Consider the following 17,830-nt stretch of genomic DNA (forward strand, 5'->3'; position numbering starts at 1 on the left):
ACAAAGGAGTTACTCCAAACTAGCGCCAAGAGTTAGAATATATTGCTACATATGTACTTCATTTCAACCAAATACTGTCCTAACAATTTCTATAGCATCACACATTGTCAAGTTAAGGAATCATGTGGCTCACAAAAGTGACTAATCTCTATCGGATATCTTGTGGTAGAAATTAGGGGTGTTCAACGAACCAATCCAATATAAAAACCGCAAACCGATCCAACCCAAACCAAAACCGCAAAAAAACGCATTTTTTTACTCAACTGCATGGTTTGGTTTGGTTTGCGGTTTTTATTTTATCAACCAAACCACAACAATAAGAAAAACACTAATTAAACACATGTCACCTAGACCAATACTTATAGAAACTCAATGGAAACTTTTATAAAATTACATAATTTTTCTTTTGATAAGTTTCTTCTTTATTTTTTATTTCAAAAGTGTATTCTCATATGCTTGAACTTTTAGTGAATGCTTTTTTTTTGAAGGAAAACTTTTAGTGAATGTTAAAATCTTAGTTTTTTGTATTTCTTACAAATTACTTTTTGTTCATATTTTAAATTTGGTCTATGTAGTTGGGAAATATTTTAATTGAAAATGAAATTGTAATGTTTGATGAAATTTAAAACATTGTGAAAATATATTTTTAACTTGATTTTAATGTTGGAAAAAATATTTATTGTCTCGAAAAAAACTGCACTAACCGATCCAAACCAAACCGCATTAGTTTGGTTTGGTTTGATCCGGATTTTATTTTAAAAGTCAACCGAACCAAGCCAAACTGCATGCTTTTTTATCTTGTGGTTCGGATGAATTTTAGCCTCAAAACCAAACCAAACTGCACCATAAACACCCTTAGAACACACAAAGCGTGTTCTTTCCCTCTGATTGAATTTTTTCATACGCAAGAGTCGGGGATCAAACCTTTACCCACTATCTTAAGAGACCAAAGCTCCTCACCACTTGGACCAATCCATTGTAATTGATCTCAAGTATTTGAAGCATAAAATTTATGTTAAAAATTTAACTAAAAGTATTCATTTTTTAAGACTTCATAGTATAAATTTTTCTCACTCCGTTTGCTACTCATTCATTCATTAAAAGTATTAGGCTTGGTTTATTGATCCCCTAACTAATTTTTTGTTTTCATTTTGGTCCCATAACTCGTAATTAGTTAAAGTTAAAGGACCATTTTACGAGTTATGGAACCAAAATGAAAACAAAAAATTAGTTAAAGGGTCATTAGACCAATTTAGCCAAAGTATTAATAAGCACCTGAATTCATTAAATATTTTTTGTATTTATAAACCTATCATTCCTAAAAGACTTAGTGAAAGAAAGTCATGCCTAAAACATTTCTAATTTTTTTAGGAGAATTTTCTAATTTTATTGTTAGTTTTAAATATGTCTCGTTTTATTCTAAAAAAAAAAATCTCATTTTAAATTTCCCTTTAAACTTACATATTTATAGGGCCGGACCAAATTTTCTTTAGGGCCAGAGAAACAAAACTTGATCTCATCCCAAATTGTGGTCTCATACCAATAATGTTTGAACTTACTTTTTCCACCCATGAGCTTCTCACATACCTTGTTTAGATTCTAAAATCTGAAATTTTGAACATGATTTGTAGAGTTTCATAGGATTTTTTTGCCGTTTGAATTTTACAATCCAAACTATATAGGACGAGCGAGAAATTAAATACAGTGGAAAAAGAAGGTGCCATAATGTTTGGGAGCTTCATTTCTCCCTCTATAGTTGATGAAAACACTTTCATCCGAATTATCCAATATGGAGTGAGAAAAAATACTATGTTTTCGGATTTACCAATCCAAACGTGAGAAAAACAATATATTTTTTTCCATTCTGATTGGTCAATCCAAAACAATTGCAGGGTAAAAATGGTTATCATAATAATGCATAGTAGGTGAATAAATGTTCCTCAACTATTTTGTTTTAAAGGAGGAACGGTTGCATGGTCCTGCTTGAACATAACACTACAATTATGATACTGAGGTATTTTTTATGAAACATAGTTTATAAATGTGATCGTTGCGAAACATTAATTAATATGGTATTTTTTTTTTTTTTTTGGTCTAGAATTAATATGCCACCCTCCGGTCACTATTATAAGCAAAAATAAACATTTTAGATTCATTCATTAAATGATGTATATGGTCTTAATTGTAGACCACACACATCATTTAATGAATGAATGTAAAATGTGGATTTTTGCTTATAATAGTGACCGGAGAGTGTATTTTGTATGATACATTGAGGTATTGGTGTGAAATAAAATGATCATCTGCTGGAAGAAAGAAAATCATAGTATAAAAAACTAAATTCATTATAAAGAGATTGAGGATGAGAAGCAATTGGAGAAATTCAAAACTTGATAAACTATAAACTTAAGAAAATTTTAAAGTATTTTAATAATCACTGCACATTGTCACCTTAATTGATAGATTTTATACTAATCACTTATCACTCCAGCCTAATGGTCCTTGATCGTTCATACTTTGATTATTACGAACATATTCAAGATCCAATTATTACTGGACAAGCTTTTGATTTTTTTTTTTTTCTATGACAAATATGAGCATATGTTGATTAAATTAAAAGAAGACCAAACTCAATCTCTATACAATTTCTTCAATTTTTTATACAATAATTTTATGTTTTCCAGCTCAAGGTTATTTCAAACCAATATTTTAGATTGTAATACAAAATACCATAGTATAAAAAGTGTTTTTCAAACATTATCTTTATGATTGCATTGTGCAAGACTTGCAACAATTCCTTCCTACATCATTGCACAATTGCTTTGTTTATTTTGTCTTGTTGATGTCGCTTTCACGGGAGGTTGTTGAGGTGTACAAACTGATTTGGAAGGAGGTCCATCACCATTAACAGGAGGTGGTGGTGGCAACTGAGAATGTGGCGGCTGTTAGAATTTCTTCTAATATTTTGTGGGCTACAATCAATTGTTGGTTTTGGTTTTAATTAAAAAACGGACTGATGTTGTGATCCATTTGATGATGCTTAGGCCCTAATAAAAGTGATCAATTAATAATGGGCTTTTGGACACTTAATCTGATTTGTGATTTGTGTAGAAACATAGTGTAGGCCCAAACACTAGGCCCATGATGGGTGGTGCCTAGGGTTGCACGGTTATAAATAGAAAGGCTAGATCCCCTTTGCCATCACTCTGATAATACGCTCATTAGTGGTTTGCCCCATCGACAACCCTAAGAACCGGAGCACGTGAAAGGCAAAGGAAGACTCAGCCATGGCATCCAATCCGACAAGTAAGTGTGTTCTATATCATATAATATTGATTAATTTTCTTACATGTGGTATCAGAGCCACTATTATATGATTTAGAACCCTAATAATCACTTGTTTTGAATTGTTAATTGATTTTGTTCGAAATTATGATCCCTAAAATTAATATCTCATGATTCGTTGAAAATTGGCTTATGCAACTCAAAGATTTTTTGTAGATTATGATCATACGAATTCAATGAGATCAAAGTCGTTAATTTTCGTTGTCTGTAGAGAGAGAATTTCGAATAAAATCAATTAAAACTTTTAGGGTTTATGTGAAATATGAATTCATGATTTCGATTCAAATTAATTGGGGCTTTTGTTACCAAACGATTAGAAATTCGATTATCATTGAAAACCATATTTTTCTTTTGAAAATAGATTCATGAATTCATGTTGTTTTTTCATGAAATATGTCCGGTTCTCTTTTGTATTCAATAACATGATTATGTTGCCTTTTCCTTGAGATTCTTGTGTGTGGTGAATTGGAAATTGAATTCCGGTCGAAACCCATCAAAAATCGCATAAAACTGTTAAGTTTTGAGTGAAAACCCGTTTTCAAAGCTCAAACCCGTGCCCGACCCGGTTTCTGGTCGCGGGTTGACCCGCCAGAGGTTGAAGATGAAGTTTTCATCTTCATGCGAAGCCCACTCTCACCCAGAGAGAGTGCAGGCGAGTGTGACCTGCCTGTAGGTCCGAATTCGATTCCATTTTTTGCGTTGATCTCGAAATTAAATTTCTGATTTTTCTATATACTTTTTACAATTTTTTCCGCTGCGTAAATATTTTCCGTAAATTATTTGACATTAATATGTTTATTTAAACAGTTTTATAATATTTACATAATAGAAAAGTATATTGGAAAATTATAATTTAATATTCGGAGTTCAACAGAACTGTTCACTCTCCCTAATTAATGACTCATGATTATGAGTTAATTTTTTGTTCCGTATACACTATTATTGAATTGTTCAGCAATCCTGTAGCAAACAAAATTTTGATGAATGCGAATTGAAATGATACTGACCAGTCTAGATGCATTTAAATAATGCATATTTTTTCTGTGTCGTATTTTGACAAGAGTTGTTGATTCCTATGCAAAAGAATTTCTTGCGTTGATATAGGCCGTTACCACCAAAGTGGGACCGCCTCTATTGATTGATTGATGAAATTTCTTTTTGTAGTTTGAGGAATGTTTTTAATTGTAACATGTAGTTTCCTGCCCAAAGGTGGTTATTGCATTTTACAATTAAAAATTTATTTGGGATAAGTTATTGGAGAATGTTTTGAACTAAGGAATTTGTCTGCCCAAAGGTGCCAAATTTTTGAAATTCAATACATGCTCATTGATTAACTTATCTGAGGTTTTGACTGGGGTTTTAACCTTAGTTTGTACATTCTGCCCAAAGGTGATTGTACTATTGTATTGGCCTCATTGTGATAGCTTATTAATTTTGAGCTATATCTTGTCATATGATTTATTTATTTATAATGCATTCATGTTTTGTCTCTACAGTGAATTTTTCTGTGAACAATTGTTCTGCTTCCATCGAAATGTTGAATGGGTCGAATTATAAGAAATGGAAGCAAGATGTAGATTTTTCCTTGGGGATTGCTGACTTAGACATAGCATTGCGCGAGGATAAGCCTGTGGTCAATGCTGAGAGTACTGCTGAACAGAGAGAACGTCTTGCTAAGTGGGTGAGAGCTGACAGGTTAAGCCTAATTGCTATCAAAAGGACGATCTCCGAGCATCTTCTTGGTGGTTTGCCTGAGGAGTGCACTGCTAAGGAATTCCTTGATGCTTTAAAAGAGAGGTATACAGTTTCTGACAATGCTGAATCTGGCCGTCTGTTGAAAAAGTTAATGGATGCAAAATATGATAATGATGAGGGTGGCGTTAGAGATTTTATTCTGAAAATTGTTCACATTCAAGGCAAGCTGAAAAACCACAAGATTGATCTGAACGATAAGTTCATCGTGGGACATGCCCTGAATTGCCTTCCTGCTGATTTCACCCAAATCAAGACTGCCTATAACACCATAGGGGTAGACTGGACTGTGAATGATCTTATTGCCAAATGTGTTGCTGAGGAGGAGAAACTTAAGAATGAAAAGAATGCGTTAGCCTTGCTGTCTGTCCATTCCAAACCCCGTTTTGGCAAGAATAACTGGAAAAACAAAAACTCATCTCATGCTTCTCACAAAGGTCAGGATGTTAAGAAACCAGGCACAGGTCATAACAACTTTGTAGGAGGTCCTAATCCAAATTCGTTTAAGAAATCAGGTTGGTGCTTCTTTTGTAAGGAGAGGGGTCACAAGAAACATGATTGTGCAAAGTTGAAAGCTTACCTAGAAAATAAGCAAAAATCTGAAGGTAATAACTTTGCCCTTGTCTGTTTTGAGTCTAACCTTGTTGATGTTCCTATAGATTCTTGGTGGCTTGATAGTGGTTCAACAACCCATATTGGTGTGTTTTTGCAGGGGTTCAGAAACCTGAGAAAGCCCAGTCTAAGGGAAAGAACACTGAGGGTAGGAAATGATCTAGCAGTAGCTGTGGAGTCAGTGGGAGATGTCAGCATAGTTTTAGATTCTGGTTTTGAACTTGTTTTGAAAAACACCTTTTATGTACCTTCTTTCAGAAGGAATCTTATTTCTATTTCTTTGTTGGATGAACTTGGTTTCAGTTTCACTTTTGGCAGTAGAAAAATAAGTATGACATTAAACTCCCAAGTTATTGGTTTTGGAATTTTAGTTGATGGTTTATATAAATTGTCTTTGTCTTCAAACAACCTTGCCTCATCTTTTGTTGTTGAAAATAATGTTGCTAAAAGATCTAAGGTTGAGGAAAATTCCTTTTCCTTGTGGCATAAGCGTCTAGGTCATATTTCTAGGGAAAGGGTTGAGAGATTAACCAAAGCGAATATTCTACCTTCCTTAGATTTTGATGATCTAGGTACTTGTGTAGATTGTATTAGAGGCAAGTTCACCAAAACCAATAGAAAAGGTGCAACTAGAAGTTCTGAACTCTTAGAAATTATCCACACTGACATTAGTGGACCCCTAACTCCTACAATTTGTGGCAATAAGTTGTTTATTACCTTCATTGATGACTTTTCCCGATATGGTTACCTTTATTTGATCAAAGAGAAATCTGAAGCTCTTGATAAATTTAAGATTTTTAAAACTGAAGTAGAGAAACAATTGGGAAAAGTAATCAAGATTGTAAGGTCTGACCGTGGTGGAGAGTATTATGGCAAACATGGTGTTGCAGGACAACATATGGGACCATTTGCCTCATACTTGCAAGATTGTGGAATTGTTCCACAATACACCATGCCTGGAACTCCTGAACAAAATGGTGTAGCTGAAAGGCGTAATAGGACACTGAAAGACATGGTGAGAAGCATGATGAGTAAACGTAACTTGCCTGAATATTTGTGGGGTGAAGCCTTAAAAACTGCCCTTTATATTCTGAATCGAGTTCCCAGTAAATTTGTCCCAAAAAACTCCTTTTGAACTATGGACAGGAAGAAAGCCAAGTCTTAACCATCTTAGAGTGTGGGGTTGTCCAGCAGAAGTAAAGATTTATGATCCTTTTCAAAGGAAATTAGATCCTAAAACAAGTCATTGTTTTTTCATTGGATATCCAGAACGTGCTAAGGGATATCGATTCTACTGTTCTGGAGGTGGTGCAAAAATTGTGGAATCTATAAATGCAAAATTCTTAGAGCTTGATGTAGCTGATCCTATTGTCCCATCAAGTGAAAACAACACTCCTCCACCATCATCGGTGAGTTTGTCTCTGCCAATTGTTTCAACAGAGACAAATGTTCAAGCTGGTAATGAAGATGCTCCTCAGAATGATTATGATGATGGTGATGTAGATGCTCCCATTGAGAATGAAATACCACATCAAATTGAGCCAAATGAAGTTGTCCCTTTGAGAAGATCTACTAGACAAAGGAAACCCACTATTGGAGATGAATTTTTAGTTTATCTCAGTGAAGATGTTGTTGATATAGGAGATATTGTTGATCCAAAGTGTTATCACGAAGCAGTGACGTGCCCTCAATCTGAGAAGTGGAAACATGCTATGAATGAAGAAATGCAATCCATGTCAGTAAATAAAGTATGGGAGCTTGTTGAGTTACCTGACAATTGTAGGGCAATTGGTTGCAAGTGGGTCTTCAAGACAAAGAAAGATGCTAATGGCAACATTGAAAGGTTTAAGGCTAGATTAGTGGCAAAAGGTTTCACACAAAAGGAGAGTATTGATTTCAATGAAACTTTTTCTCCTGTGTCCACAAAGGATTCCTTTAGAATCATTATGGCGCTTGTAGCACATTATGATTTGGAATTACATCAAATGGATGTGAAGACAGCTTTCCTAAATGGTGATCTAAGCGAGGAAGTATATATGCATCAACCTGAAGGTTTTCATGTTGGTGGAAATGACAATTTGGTTTGTAAACTGAAAAGATCAATTTACGGCCTAAAACAAGCCTCTAGACAATGGTACCTAAAGTTTGATGAAGTGGTTACATTTTTGGGTTTTGAAGAAAATAAAGTTGATCAGTGTATATACCTTAAGGTCAGTGGGAGCAAATTTATTTTTCTTGTGTTGTATGTCGATGACATATTGTTGGCTTCAAATGATCTTGGTTTACTGTGTGAGACAAAACAGACACTGACAAGATTTTTTGACATGAAAGATCTTGGAGAGGCTTCTTTCGTTTTAGGAATTGAGATTCATAGAGATAGATCGCGTCACACGCTTGGATTATCTCAAAAGGCTTACATTAATAGAATCTTAGAAAGATTTAATATGCAGAACTGTAAACCTGGTGAAGTTCCTGTTGTCAAAGGTGATAAATTAAGTATGGAGCAATGTCCGAAGAATGAGGTTGAGCGAGCAGAAATGAATGATAGACCTTATGCGAGTATCTTGGGAAGTCTCATGTATGCTCAAGTTTGCACTAGACCGGATATCGCTTTCATAGTTGGCGTCCTAGGTAGATACCAGTCAAATCCTGGGAATGATCACTGGGTAGCTGCCAAGAAGGTGATGAGGTACCTGCAGAGGACTAAAGAGTACATGTTGACATACAAGAGAGTTGACAACCTGGAGATCGAAGGGTACACAGATTCAGATCTTGGTGGGTGCCCTGATGACAGGAAATCAACTTCTGGATACATCTTTATGTTAGCTGGAGGGGCAATATCCTGGAAGAGCAAGAAACAAACTCTTGTTGCCTCTTCAACTATGCAAGCAGAGTTCATTGCTTGTTATGCTGCCGCTACTCATGCTGTTTGGTTAAAGAATCTAGTGACAGGACTTCGTGTTGTTGACTCCATTGATAAGCCAATAACAATCTTTTGTGACAATAGCGCTGCTGTGTTTCACACAAAGAATAACAAAACTTCTAGTGGGTCGAAGCACTTGGATTTGAAGTATCTAACCGTTAGAGATCTTGTTAAAGAGGGAAATATAGTGGTGAAACACATTGACACAAATTCCATGTTGGCTGATCCCTTAACCAAGGGGCTCAAGCCCATTGTTTTCAAGAGTCATGTTGAAAATATGGGAGTAGTGAGTTCTTTTAATGTTCTTGGTTAGTGGGAGTTTAAATTTTGTTTGTAGTTCGAATGTTGAATTACTGTTATTTGATACATTGATGTAGAACTTTCATTTAATTGTCTTGTTATCAATAAAGTCAATTTTTCCATAAAATTTATATGATTGTATGGATGTATCAAATATGAAATATTATAGCTCAGTGTCATTGGGATCACTACGCCGGTGATCGACACTATTTTGGAGCTGAGGCGATGTGGTTTTCCGTGGACCACATAATTTCTCTGGCTTTAATGCATTTGAGAGAAATCACATAATTTCTTTGGCCTTAAGGCATTTGAGAGAAATTTAATAAATTTCTCTGGCTTTAAGGCATTGAGAGAAATTGAGGACCGACAATGAAAATGATAGTATGGTCGATGATCACGTTGACATATCATTTCTTGCTACACTCTACACAGATGACTAGTCGACGGAATTGGTGATATTTGTAACCATGGAAGGTGTTGTATCAATTAAGGATATAACTACCGCCATGATTCGATATCATTCAGTTCGTAGTTGGACGGAGTCTTTATTAAGTGTTGCATCATGGGATCATGTAGTGGCCACGTTAGGAAGTTTGTTATCAGTCCGAGAGTCGTTTTCAAAAATTATTATTTTTTAATTTTTAATTTTTATTTTATTTTAATTTTAAAATACACAATTGATTTTGCCCAAGTGGGAGAATGTTAGAATTTCTTCTAATATTTTGTGGGCTACAATCAATTGTTGGTTTTGGTTTTAATTAAAAAACGGACTGATGTTGTGATCCATTTGATGATGCTTAGGCCCTAGTAAAAGTGATCAATTAATAATGGGCTTTTGGACACTTAATCTGATTTGTGTAGAAACATAGTGTAGGCCCAAACACTAGGCCCATGATGGGTGGTGCCTAGGGTTGCACGGTTATAAATAGAAAGGCTAGGTCCCCTTTGCCATCACTCTGATAATACGCTCATTAGTGGTTTGCCCCATCGACAACCCTAAGAACCGGAGCACGTGAAAGGCAAAGGAAGACTCAGCCATGGCATCCAATCCGACAAGTAAGTGTGTTCTATATCATATAATATTGATTAATTTTCTTACAGCGGCTTCCTGAATGATCCTGATGGAGAATGTGGTGAACATTGGCATGGTACTGGTCCTCGTGACGAAGGAGCTGGTGGTGGTTGAGAATAACGTGGATAGTGATGATGATACCCTTGGTGTTGATGAAATGGCAATGGTGGTGTATATGGGAAATATTGATGCATGCCAACATAGGGGTTATATCCATACTCCCAATAATGATTAAGATTTCTTTCAATGACTTCACCTTCAAACTTTATATACTTAACTTCTGCATGTTTTCCATATTTTTCTAGTACCTTCAATAAAGTATTTGGGTTTACACTACCAGTAAATTTCATGGTCCCTTCTTCTGCATCAATTGTTATATTGTAGGGCCCTGAAATTAAGGGTACGGTATAAAAATCAAAATCAAATACATATGCATTTCCAATTTAAAATACAATGTATGTAACATAATATATACTTTGCATAGATTGCTTCAAATTTTCAATAGAAAAACACAAGTTATGTTTTGAATTTACATTTTGAAGGAGTTATTAAGAAAGGAAAATACCACGAATTTTTTCCAAGACCCGCATCACCTTTACTTTACATGCCTCACATTGGCTATTTATTTTTAGAACACATATCTGAAAATAAAAGATAAAGCATACATTATATATTAGATGGAAAAATGATAAAAAAGAAAAGAAATTAGTGATATATATTTTGACTTCACCGTTTCAGCAGAAGAGTGCTCCATTGTGTAAGTTCTTCAGAAATTTGGCTCCTCCTCCCAAGTACAATTTCGTTAAAGCTTAGAAATTTCAACCTTTATGTTGTATCCGAAAAGTTAAAACCTCTAGACAAAAATCTGAGATGAAAGGAATGCAAATGATGAGCTGTGATATAAGCTCATATTTTAATTTCATAACGTTTAGCATGATTTTGTGTTTATTATGTTGTATCATTCATTCATTATAATTAATTATGACCAATATTGGTGAGTTATGATAGTAGTGTCATTTTCATAAATGTGTGTTTCTATAAAATGTAATGCAACGTTCTCGTATGCTTTAATAAATTAATTACAGAATATTTGATTTCCTTATTTAATTAAATTAAGGTCAGATTTATTTTTATCTTAAAAAATGAGTAAGTTTTGGTTTTTTTTTTACCTAAGTAAATTTTGGTTTTAATCTCTAAAAAATCATTTGATTTTCATACCTATAAATTTCGAAATCATTTCCAATCGTCAATGTCATATGATGATTAATTAACATCATACTCACCATCTATGAACATAGGTCAACTCTACTATTGGATCGGCCCAACATGTTAAACTAACACAATTTATTGAGTTTAAAGTGTTGAACCTAAGATTAAGCAAGTTTTTGGTTCCACATTTTAAAACCACATAACCTCAAAATCACATACCAATACATAATTTTATGGTAAAATGAAGAACCTAGGATTTCTATCTTTCATACAAACCCACAGATAGAGCTCCTTGACACGATTCCAACAATAGCATAGGAGGATTCCAGATTTTCATGATGACCAGTTGAATTAGTCAATCATCTATAATTAATTTGTCATGTTATTTAACCCTTAAACGACCCTATGATCAAAAGAAAAATCAAGCTACATTTGTAGGGTTTTTCCTTCAAAATAAAATGTAGCTTGGGTTTTTTTTTTTCAATAAACAAATTCACTTCACATTTTAGGTATCAATTGTTACATAATGCTTAAATTTTAAAGTAATTTTATTATGTGTATTTCAGTTTCAATGAAAAATAGAAAATATAATTCGAAACCATGTCCTTTTCACTCTCTGGTAACAACAACTCTGAAAAGGTCGAAATATAGTTTTTCTTTTGGTAGGAAAAAGTCAGAAATATAGTTGAAAATAGAAAGAAACAAATCAGAAATATTTAAATAAACAAGTTCTCTTTTACTTGGAAATTAAATTCATAATAATTATTAATTAACTATAGATTAAATTAGAAACCTATGATCCAAAACTTCATCAACTGAATCAGAAGCTTTTCGAAGACTCAACAACATTAATCTTCAAAGCAGAGCTAGAATCACTTCAAAGGTGAAAACTTTCATCATACAACACGAATCACATTCACTGTTTGTTCAATTCATCCCCTTTTTGGTTGTTAGTGATTCATCACACTTAATTCTGTAAATTTTTGTTCTTTTTCAGTTTTTATAAAATGGGTTGTTTCTATTTTCCTTTATGGTTGATTTTGTTTGCTACTTTATGCTTTATCTAAATGAACTGTATTTAGTTGCATACGATTTTCATATGATGAATATATATATCTTGCTTAACTAAGATCCACCTTATTTATTTAGTTTATCACTAATTTAATGCATGATTAATATCATATGATAAAGAAGAAAGATTTCATTTTTTTTATTGAGTCGTGATCGTGGGATGTGTGATAAGACTAAACGGGATATGATTAGACATGACAACGTTAGAGAGGGTTGGGGTAGCACCTCCGGTAGAAAAGATTGTGGAAAGTGGAAACTAAGCTTATGTCGTTTGAGCATGTAGAGAGAAGACTCGTAGATTTTGTGGTAAGGAGAGTAAATCAGATAGAGGGTAGTCAAATTACTAGAGGAAGAGGAAGATGAAGAAGAACTATAAAAGAAACTATCAAGAAAGATCTAGAGATTAATGAGTTGGATATAAATATGATGTATGATAGAACATTATGACATCGTTTGATCCATGTAGTCGATCCGACTTAGTAGGATAGGACTTGGTTGTTGTGTTGTTGTTGTGATCTCGACTTATAGTTTTCCTTTGGAGGGGTGCCCATGATTGGAGAGAATACTTATTACTAATTAGCATCAATTGAAATGAATGAAGGAATTGAACTGAAAGGGAAAAGAAAATGGATTCTACTTTAAAGCTATATTGTTTGTTCAAAATCAGAGTAGCTGTTTGTTCAAAGCTATATTGATGTAATTTTCATTAGAAATAGAAGTACTATGCAGTTGAGGCAAGGAAATCACGTGGTGATTTGCAAATAGGAAGTCCTTGTTAATTAGTCTGTTTGATGTATGATCTATATGGTTTTGTTCTTTTATGGTATCTAGAGCTTGATGGTGCTTCAATGGTTATGCTACTTTTAATGCTTATTAGTTATTGTACTTACAAAATCACTGTTCAGCTTTATAGCTTAAAGAAATAGATGCAGTTACTATTCCTTTTTTTCAATTCAAGGCATGGAATTAAGGATATCCAGATGGCTTACATATTATGTTTCAAAGGAATTTATTTTGTGTTTGGTATATTCAATTAGAAGTAAAACTAGGCCTCATCACCATTCACCATACTAAGCTTTTTTTCTTTCTTTGAAACCCTTTTGATGATCTGTAATATGCTCCTTAATTTCAATATGTTGAATGCTTTTGTGTATATGTTGGAAATTTGGAATATGCTATGCGTATACTTTCCATTATTATTTCGCTGACAGGGCTAGTTTGAACTGCTTTGCATTTGAATCAGGTCACAGATTCTTGCTTTCTAAATTTATCTTCATGGCCAGCAATGATAAAAATGAGCCCTTACTATTGAGATCACAGGACACTGTGGCTCAAAAGGCTAAAGGACGATTAAACCAAAGAAGGCTCCTCCGTTCTAGAAGTGCTCCTCACACAGATCCTGCTCCTTTGTTGATAAACGACAAAGAATCGATTCCCCTTTCTGAGGCCATATTTGGGCATCTACATCCAAGCTTTAAAAAAGTGGCTATAATCCTTATGGTCTATTTAGGTGTAGGAACTTTAATCTTCTACCTTGTTAGGAACCAAATCAAGGGAATGAAAACAGAGAGATTCCTTGATGCCTTATATTTTACAATTGTGACAATGACCACAGTTGGATATGGTGACCTTGTTCCCAATAGTGACCTTACAAAACTACTCGCTTGCGCTTTTGTTTTCTCCGGAATGGCGTTGATGGGACTAATCCTAAGCAAAGCAGCAGATTACTTGGTTGAGAAGCAAGAAGTTTTGTTAATTAAAGCCATGCACATGCGCCAAAAAGTTGGTCCAAGTGAAATTTTAAAGGAGCTTGAGATCAATAAAACAAGATACAAATTTTTTCTTGTCTTTTTTCTTCTTTTGATTCTCGTTATCGCTGGGACAATCTTCTTAGTCAATGTAGAGAAATTGGATGTTATTGATGCCTTTTACTGTGTTTGTTCAACAATTACAACTCTTGGTTATGGAGATAAAAGTTTCTCTACTCAAGCTGGAAGAATATTTGCAGTGTTTTGGATACTAACAGGTACTGTTTGCTTAGCTCAGTTTTTCCTCTACATGGCTGAACTAAACACCGAAAACAGACAAAAGGCACTTGTTAAATGGGTTCTTACAAGGAAAATGACCAATTATGATTTGGAAGCCGCAGATCTTGATGAGGATGGGACTGTTGGGTTAGTTCATCATTCTTTCAAAGTCTTATACTCTTATTTATTGTTAGCAGTTTATTATAACTACTCCCTCATCTAAATTTATTTTTCGTTTAAGTTAAATGCCAAAGGTCTAAACCTAATGAACTTTCATTTCATATTGCTCTAGTTTTTTTCTTCGGGGCTTGTCCTTGACGGAGTTAGGCAGTGTGGCGACCTGTTAATAATCGGTATAGACTGTTAGATCATATTGGACTTTGATACCATGTTACAATATTTAGTTCAAACCCGATTGGAGGAGTGTTTAGAGGAGTGGGGATTCATGATCCAAAAGGTCAAAAGCCTAATGGCCTTCACCTCACCTTGCTTATAAATCCTTAGTCTCACTATTTTATCCATTGTGTGACTTCTATTTTTAATGGTTATACTCCTTTTCATAGTAAAATAGTACTGATATTTTCCTAACTACCCTTTATTCTAATGAGTTAGGTAGAATGACTAGTTAATAGAGAATAAGTTGAGTTACAAATTTATAAGGGTATCATTGAAATAAATGTAATTAACACTCTTTTGATATTTTAATATGACATTGGAACAGTGAAAAGTAAAATGAGATGGTGGGAGTACCAATGGTTTAAATATATGTTTTCATTTATTTGAATATCTTTGGTTTTATTGTTCACAGGGCTGCTGAATTTGTTATTTATAAGCTCAAAGAGATGGGGAAGATTAGTCAAGAAGATATAACACTTGTGATGAAGGAGTTTGAAGAGCTTGACATTGATCAGTCTGGTACACTGTCTGTTTCTGATATAACACTTGCTCAATCGTCTTGAACCAACATTATACACGCAAAATTGTTCGAGTCGTTCTAGTTTTGGAATGAGGATGGAAAGTCTGAAATTTTAAGAAAAGGTGCACATTTCCTGGACAGTCTCGGATTCTTGCAATTTGATACTCACAGTTTGAATCCTTATACCAGTATGATGAAGTGAAGGTGAGGGAGTTACTGATTGTGGCCTGGCCATAGACATATGCATTCATGTGTATAACAAACTATGAAGTTTTTGAGTTTCCATGCTTGTTTTCAAATCAATAGCCTACACAACTTACTTTACATGCCAAATTCGTGGTTAATTGTTTGTAAATGATCTACATTGGATATAATATAAAAATTACTCGATACGAAAAATATTATATTCATCACTTTTGCTGTTGTTGTTTCATGAAATCGAGCTCAAAGTAAGGCTCCTGTGATTGCCTTTGATTCTATTTCAGAATCTCACGGAGCAATTTCTTGGTCTAAAGTCAAATCCACCACTGATATATTAAGATGCAATATTAACTCTACTTTTTTTCATATTTATTTTCAAGTTTGGTGCATGAGTTAGAGAATACCATGGAAAATTTCATCCCGGCAAGAATAGCCTTTCAATAAGACCAGTATTAACTCTACATTTTGGTCCTTCAAAAATTGTGTGGCCCAATTTAGTACCTGATAAAAATAAAACCTAAATTAGTCCCTGACATTTTCATACCAGAGACAAATCAATCTCTCACCGAGTATAATAGAAGCAGGGGCGGAGGCAGGAATTTAAAGCTAGGGGGACCGAGTATATGGAACATAATTTGATTAAAAAATAATTGTTTAAATACAAAAGGTATATAAGAAACCCTAAACTAATATTTTCTTTTTTGATAGATAGACGAATTGACAAAATTATTATAAACTCACGCACATAAATATCGGACGGGGTTCGAAGCCCGAACATTGCGTCCGATCAAACAATTTTCGAAAATTTTGTCAGTTAAGCTAGAACTTGTGGGCAATTTATAACTATATTTAGTATGAGAGGAATTAATCTGTAAGTATAGTCAACATACAAGTGTTGACTTAAAATGTGTTATGGGGATGATCATATCAATATATTATACGAAATTTGAGATAATTTAAAATAATATAAAGTATAAAACTATTGATATTAGTTGTCAATTAATCTAATAACATGGTAAAAAAAATACATTTTTTGATAGAAAGAATAGACATATTAATTAGATTAATTGGGGGGACCATCACCTAATACATACCTTACTAAACATTTTAACCTAGTTAATTGTAGCATATAAAAAAAATTATTGCAAATGTAGGGGGGACCATGGCCCCTAAAGGCCCCCCCACTACCTCCGCCACTGAATAGAAGGACTAATTTGTCTCCGATATGAAAAAGTCTGGGACTACTTTGACTCTTATTTTTGTCATTGGCTAAATTGGACTACATGAAAACTATGAATAGCCAAAATGAGTCTTCAATCTATATTTTACGCTCTTGAACCCAGTAAATTTTATTGGTAAGTTGATCAACAGAACTATTTCATAATTGATTCAAGCATGTGGAGATCCAAATCATTTTTCTACAAGAAATTACTACTCCCTCCGTTTCAAAATGAGTGTCGTTTTAGGTATTGGCACACAGATTAAGAAATGGAATGAAATAATCATTAGATATAACACTTTTACTAAACTGCCCTTTACTTTATAAGAAAAAGACAAACATAAAATTGCGTTAGAAATTGTGTGAGAGAAAAGTTGGAGTATTTATTGAGGGTAAAGTTGGAAGAAAAAAATTACAGTTGTATTGGAAATGTAAAACGACATTCATTTTGAAACAATATTTTTTGGCTAAAGCGACATTCATTTTGAAACGGAGGGAGTATAAGCTTAAGTGGTTTGAAGTACCCTCGATGAAACTAACCGTTCCAATGTTAATTTTTTACCAATGATATTTGATATTGCTAATTTGGCAGGAATTGAGTTATTGAGAAGAGTTTGATGGGCATATATAGATAATGTAAAATAGTTTTACATTATCATCCAATAAAAAACCATCAATCAACCATATCATACATCCAATTTCAAAACATTTTTGTGATTTGACGAAATATAAGATACTTGTTGGATGTAAATGAGAAATTAGTTTTTTTTTTTTTTTGAAAGAATGAGAAATTAGTTTACATTGTCGGTTTATCTCCTATTTTATCTATTGTGAAACAACCTATTTAATTGAAATAAATGGTTGATTACTTGATTAAGTTATTTTGTCAAAAACATAGTTGATTACTAGTTTGTTTGTTTCTACGTGCTACCTAACAAACGCATTGGTTACCTAACAAACACACATTCTTGGTGATAAAAATTTCAGCTCTTGCATTTTAGTGTCCGTTTGGTTTAGAGTTTGCAACCACAAACGCACATCTGTAGGATTTTCAAAGCAAAATTGTCGTAATTTATAAAAACTAACATTTGAAGCTTTTGGATTAACATGGTGAGTTGTCGTAATTTTGTGGAAAATGTGGTTTGCAAAACGCATAAGCAACCAAGCACTAAGCTTCCTACAC

At 33.8% G+C, this 17,830-nt stretch overlaps 1 protein-coding gene across 3 annotated transcripts; it reads left to right on the forward strand.

The window, feature by feature from the left end:
- The first annotated feature begins 12,026 nt into the window (after positions 1–12,026).
- KCO1 (Outward rectifying potassium channel protein) lies at positions 12,027–15,640 on the forward strand. 3 transcript variants are annotated; one of them, XM_085710182.1, is made up of 3 exons: positions 12,027–12,188; positions 13,528–14,458; positions 15,120–15,640. In XM_085710182.1, the coding sequence occupies exons 2-3, from the start codon at positions 13,560–13,562 to the stop codon at positions 15,268–15,270; spliced, it is 1,050 nt and encodes a 349-aa protein (XP_085566308.1). In that variant the 5' UTR covers positions 12,027–12,188; positions 13,528–13,559; the 3' UTR covers positions 15,271–15,640. The 3 variants fall into 3 exon arrangements, with proteins under 3 accessions (XP_085566308.1, XP_085566309.1, XP_085566307.1); XM_085710183.1 differs by having other exon boundaries at positions 12,027–12,162; XM_085710181.1 differs by having other exon boundaries at positions 12,027–12,096.
- The last annotated feature ends 2,190 nt before the right edge of the window (positions 15,641–17,830 follow it).

Source organism: Medicago sativa, chromosome 5 (assembly GCF_051527215.1).
Source record: "Medicago sativa cultivar Bolivia chromosome 5, Bolivia_mono, whole genome shotgun sequence".
Taxonomy (NCBI): domain Eukaryota; kingdom Viridiplantae; phylum Streptophyta; class Magnoliopsida; order Fabales; family Fabaceae; genus Medicago; species Medicago sativa.